This window comes from Homarus americanus, unplaced genomic scaffold (assembly GCF_018991925.1).
Source record: "Homarus americanus isolate GMGI-L3 unplaced genomic scaffold, GMGI_Hamer_2.0 scaffold32929, whole genome shotgun sequence".
NCBI lineage: Eukaryota > Metazoa > Arthropoda > Malacostraca > Decapoda > Nephropidae > Homarus > Homarus americanus.
Window position 1 is genome coordinate 20,070,559 of NW_024737097.1, and position 6,144 is coordinate 20,076,702.

Here is a 6,144-nt window from a genome sequence, read left to right on the forward strand (position 1 = left end):
CTCGTCATTATACCGTTAGTGATAAGAGCATCAGTGGGCATGCGTACCTGGTGCTATAGGTAGAGAGGGGGTGGGTGGGTGGGTAGGGGAGAGCCATCCAGGTGAGACGGGGTTGGGGGATGGGGTAGTGGGGGGCAAAGAGTTACCTGGTGGCCCCTGACACTTACCACACACACACTCACCCCTCACACGTCACCCGCTCACGGACACCTCACGCGGCAACACCTCCCTCGCCTCGTCTCGCCTCCTCCTGGATCACGAACTTGAGATACACACTCGAGAATTTCCATAGGGACTTTAATATTTGATCCTTTTAAATGGCTTCTGGGAATATGACGTCGAACTCCATTTAAAGTGACTCCTTGTGACTACCGTATCAGGACTTATCATTTTAGTGAGTTTTAGTGAACCTGAGATGAGAATTATAAGTGACTCTACGTGAATAAAGGATCGAAGCTTCTGTGAATCCTCTTCAATAAGGGATCAGGATCAGAGGCCAGAGATCACAACACACGTGGTGGTGGTGGTGGTGGTTCTACAGCAGGCACGTGTGGAGAAGACCCGGTGTCGTGACTTTGCATCCTGACCTGGGGTGGTGTTGGTGACGTGAACTATTGTGCCGTTGATGTCATAATTCAGTGAGGCGCCGGAGCGTAACTTATCAGAGACATTCGTAAAGTGGCACTATAGGGGCGTGACGACCCACGAGCGACACTCTACTTACTGGCCCAGGTAAGACGTGTTGTGAGTCTTGTATCACTACCACAGTCAACTATGCATCAGTTGTTTAAATATAAAACTTGTATGATGTTCCTTGCAGCTATTAAAATATTATCTACGTGTACAAATTCTCGTTGGTATTAAGTAATGGCTAACATACAGTATACCGGTAATGAAGTTTACTGTGGGGGAGGATTTAAAGGTTGTCATCTGAGGTGTGTTAGACTGAACCTGGACCAGCCCTGAGAGAGCTCCTAGAGATGCCGTGTTGAGTTTCCATTGTCACCTTGAGTCTAGTCAAATTGTTACTAAAAATCAAAATTTTGGCCGAAATTGTTACATTTGGAGTCTACCAAGATTCATGGATTTTCCTTTAAAAACGTGTGTTTACACATCAGATCACACCAACTGCACGAGTTTCCGTTATAAGCCTCGGGAACGAATCATAGGAATGTGTGGTGTTTATGGTATCTGGGTCATGCAGTGTACAGTGACGATACATGTTTTGTTCTTGCTGCAGGCGTGATCAAACATGTTCTTCTCTTGTAACAAACACGATGAAACATGTTTTATCTCTCATTACAGACGTGATGACTGAGAGAGATGGCCGCGGGGGTGTGATGGCTGAGGCTGGGGGCAGCATGAGGCTAGGGGGGCTGTATCCCCGCTTCCACCCCAGCCTGTCGCCCTCCCCAGACCTCTACATGGACGCTCAGCCCCTTGACTTCTCCACAAAGAAAGGCAAGATGTCTCCAGTCACCTCCGGCAGCGACCACGGAGACCACAGCGACAGTGACCGCTGCAGCCTGACGGAGGATGGTTCTGGGGCACCCATCAGCCTCGTCCATGACCGTAAGATGTGGTCACGTTCTTCTGAGTCCGGCGTCTCCGTTACCAGTACCTCTCCTGAGCGTCCGCGGTCGCCAAGGTCTACCTGTGTCTCACCCATGGCCGTCAGCCCCGCCCGTCACCGTCACCATCCCCATCATCCCCACTACAACCCCCTCCACTACCAACACACTGCCGGCCACCTTTCCCACGCCACCGGCTTCAACCCCGCCCTTCTCTCCCACCTACATACCAACCCATTCCTCCTCTCCACCCTCCAGTCAGCACTCAAGTCCAAGGCCATGACGGCGCACCCCTTCAGGTCGTATCTGCCTCCACCCAGTCACTCCCCAACATCGGTGGACTTCTCTAGGTCCCCGTCTGCATCCGTCCACCCGTCGCCAAGCCCCAGTCTTCCTTTCACCTCTGGCAGTCTGGGTATGGGAGGTCTAGGGGCAAGTGGTCTCGGGGGAAGTGGTCTTGGGGGAGGCAGTCTCGGGGCAGGAAGCATGAGTGGCATCAATCTAGGTACAGAAACTCTTACTACCGAACCAGGAGTTCAGAGTTCACCAAACTTAACGTCGAATTTACTAGGAGGTTCCTATGACGGCTTGGGCGGCCTGGGTGGCGGACTGGGCGGCGGTTTGGGTGGTGCGAGAAGCAGAGCAGCGGATCTAATGAGTGGCACACAGGAGGAGCTGACCATCAACGCTGAGAGCAACGACGCTTACTCAAGGTTCCGGGATCAGATGCTGGTGCAGGTGACGGCGACTAAGGTTCGACGCTCCACCGGGCCTCGTAAACTTTCTTTGAGCGGCAGCTTCGACGCCTCCAAATTCGACAACATGTCCGAAAACGAGGAAACAAAGACTGATATGAACATTGATGTTTGTGGAATAACTGGTGAGGGCGGAGCAAGTGAGGAAGGCGAGGACTTGAAGGCGGACAATGATGGCGACGGAGGTGACGGAGGCGGGCGTGATACGTCCAACTTGGGCACGACCAGCATCATGAACTCCAAGAGACGCGGCCGACAGAACAGCGAGTGTGTGAAGGACGAGGCTTACTGGGAGAGGAGACGGAAAAACAACGAGGCCGCCAAGCGCTCCAGGGACGCCCGGAGAGCCAAAGAGGACGAGATCGCCATCCGCGCCGCCTTCCTCGAGCAAGAGAACCTGAAGCTGAGGGTAGAGGTCGCCTCCCTCAAGTCTGAAACTGCTAAACTGAGGTGTATGTTGTACAACAGCTGAGGGTTGACGCCCTCGACCACCCAACACTCAGCCTTGTGCTGGCCTCACACAGTGCCTTATACTACGATGTGATCATCACCTGATCTTCTTGACTTTACCTCTATGACACCTGTAATGGACGTCCTCGTGTTTACATGTGTTAGTGACCACAACCTTGTGAGTGACAGTTTATTTATTGAGGGCACAGTGTTACGTTAGTGTACTGTACAGTGTTGAGACGCTGCACCACCCTGAAACCTCCCTGCCAGTACAGATGACACCAACACGGTCAGCTGGAGTTAGGTGAACGTCGCCCACCACCTGCCCTGGTGTTTGATGGGTTGTGGGGGATGAACCCCACCTGCCAGTCCCCTCCCCTCCACATTAACCAACCAGACCTATTCACGTGCAGGCGCGCAAGAGCTGTGTGGTTATTCCTCTCCTAGACAACCCAGACCTGCAGCTGCATAACACTGCCTATACCTGATGTATGAAGTGTTCTGTTCTCATCCACACTGGCTGACGGTACGAGATAATTTTCACGGGTTTTGAGCAAGTTTTATGAGCAAAGACTAGCGCACACCGACTCATAATTATGTACACAGTTCAGCAAGTTTGTGTACACGGTTCAGTTTCCTTCTGAAGTAAGTGTGATAATAGTACTAATAATACGACACCCTGAGAAGTGAGTGGCGTAGCTGTTACACATACACTGGCCTCCACACCTCCAGCAGTAGCTCAGTAGAGTGTTGACAGAGATATATTATGGCAGGCGGCATCCATCACTGTAGTCTTATATTATTAGGTTAGGTTAAGTGAGACTGGCAACAGGAGCTGAAATATTAACATAATACTGCGGATTACCTGATTAAATTTAACCTGACATTGCAAACCTAAGCTCACCTAAGCTGATAATGTAAACAAACTTAACCTAACCAAACCTAACTTAACCTGACAATTCAAAAAACTTAAACTAATGAAACTTAATCTAACCCAACCTGACCTGACAGAGCAAACAAATATAACCTAACCTAACCTGACCAAATTTGATGATGCAGACAATCTTAACCTAACCTATCCTAATTAGCCCTAACCTAGCGTAATATCTCACCAAACCTAACCCAACCTACCCAAACCAAACCAAGCCAACCCTAACCTAACCTACTACAACGAAATCAAATCAAATTAAACAAAATTCCAACGTAATCAAATTAAAATTCACCCTTAAATAAAAAACTAACCTACCCATAACAGACGTAAACTTACACGATATAATCCCGGTTTGAAATAAATAAATAAATAAATAGATTCGATAAAATAGACAACAGAAGTCTAATTTGAAAGCCGTTTTTTTACTTAGCGTTACAACCCCCCCCCCCTTGCAGCTCATTGGCTAATACATAATGTTCGATTAAAGTTGATATATCACAGATAAATTTATATATACGTAACTGTTAAGGATGCCCAGTTCTAGCCTCATTCTAATGCCGAATTTAATGTATGTATAAACATAACTTCTTGAAAATATTAACTTTCAAGATATGAGTGGAAAATAAAGTTTAAAATGAAGAACATTTGCCGTCAGTCACAAACAAATCCACGCTTTCGGAGAAGGGGGAGTTTCTCAGCCTATTACTGTTAACGCGTTTTAGATGAACGAAATAGCTAACGCGTTAGCTATTCTGTCTGCGCAGACGCTTCAGCTTAATTGTGGGCCTGACGCCTTGAGAGGGAAAAGCAAACTCCTTGATCAGGCATTCGCGTGTGCAGCGCCCGAATAGCTTAACAACCAATCAACGAGTTTCTCCCACTGAAACAGTGTGTAAATACGCTGATCATGGCCATTTATGGAGAATATTTTTATTAATATTGAAGAGTTGGGGGCATGTAAGGCAATAAAAATCTGTGATACAACAATAAAAAATAATTCTATATACGGTAGTATATTGGATAGGACCTAAAACAAAGCGTACAGCGTGAAAAATTTTTTTAGAAGGATTACTCCTAGTTGAAACCTGTTTTGGCTCCGAAATAGGTGAACATTGGTTTGGAAATAGAGTAGTGGATGAATGGAACAAGTTACCAAACATCATTATTGACTCGAATGCGATGGATAGCTTCAAACATAGGTTGGATGGATATATGAGCAATAGGGGTTGGGTGTAAATGGGACTGCCCAGTATGGGCCAATAGGCCAGCTGCAGTTTCCCCCATTCTTACGTTCTTATGTATATTTTTAAGTGGGAGTTGTCCGCGTTCATTAGCCGTTGGTGACTTTGGTGTAACAATATTGATAATTACTCAAATATGAATGAAACTTCAATATCATTACTCATAAGATACTTTAAATAAGGATGAACAAGTTGATTACACATAGCCGCGAGAGAAGAAGCGAAGTGGAACAGCTTCTGTGGTTGTTACGTGTAAATTCAGAGTCCAGAGAAATTACCTTTACAGCGGCCCAATTTTGTGTTATTCTTATTTAGTGTTGACTGACTTTTTCTCCTTTTTTGCCCCTTTTTTTTCATAAATTTCTATATATTTTCTTCACTATTTCTTTCCGTATTGTGTCCAAATAACAGTTCTCCTAATTTTATTATTTTCTGATGACTGTGTTGTACAACAGTTATTCCCAAGACGCGGTACAATGTCGTATTTTTTAATGACAGGCCGGGAAAGCTAACGTGCTAGCTATTCCGTGCAGCTAAAACGCCTTAAAATAAATGTCTTTAGCTACAAAAAAAAACGACCATAGTAACATTTCAGAGTTGGATGCCGCTGTGTGTGTTTTTGTACGCTGTGATGCACCATTTTGTGTATTTGTTAACGTTAATTAAGTGACCAACACAACAATGACATCTAAACCTAGTACAAATTATCTTTAGGTAATAGCAGTTAATACCTCTATTTAACGGACATCATCAATCTAAACGGGTAATGTCCGTTATAAGAAGGTTTCACATCTAACGGAACTCGATATAGCGGACCACTCCCATACAGTATAGTCCGTTAGAGGATTTATATTCAACAGACCCCTATATAACGAACCAAACACCCCATATAGTCCATTAAATAGAGGTCTCCCAGTACTGTGTTAGAAAAATATATATTTATGGTTAAATACCTTGAGCTTTTATCCATAGAGAAAATGTCCATCGTGATTCTTTTGTTAATGAATTTAAATGTTTTGTTATCTAGTGCAGAGAACCTGGTGAACGGTGCTTAAACGACCCTGAATGGCGAACTGAATCATATGTATACAACAATAACAATGACGCATAACAATAACAATGACATATGACCCCCTTATACTGTCTCGTCCACAACACGTAAAAATACCTCAAATTTAATCAGTCTAGTCTTAAAC

The 6,144-nt window shown here is 45.4% G+C and overlaps 1 protein-coding gene across 1 annotated transcript; it reads left to right on the top strand.

Annotated features, from left to right (window-relative positions):
* Window positions 1-1,312: 1,312 nt before the first annotated feature.
* Window positions 1,313-4,094, top strand: LOC121873104. The gene has a single exon (XM_042376415.1). The coding sequence runs from the start codon at window positions 1,341-1,343 to the stop codon at window positions 2,796-2,798; it is 1,458 nt and encodes a 485-aa protein (XP_042232349.1). The 5' UTR covers window positions 1,313-1,340; the 3' UTR covers window positions 2,799-4,094.
* The last annotated feature ends 2,050 nt before the right edge of the window (window positions 4,095-6,144 follow it).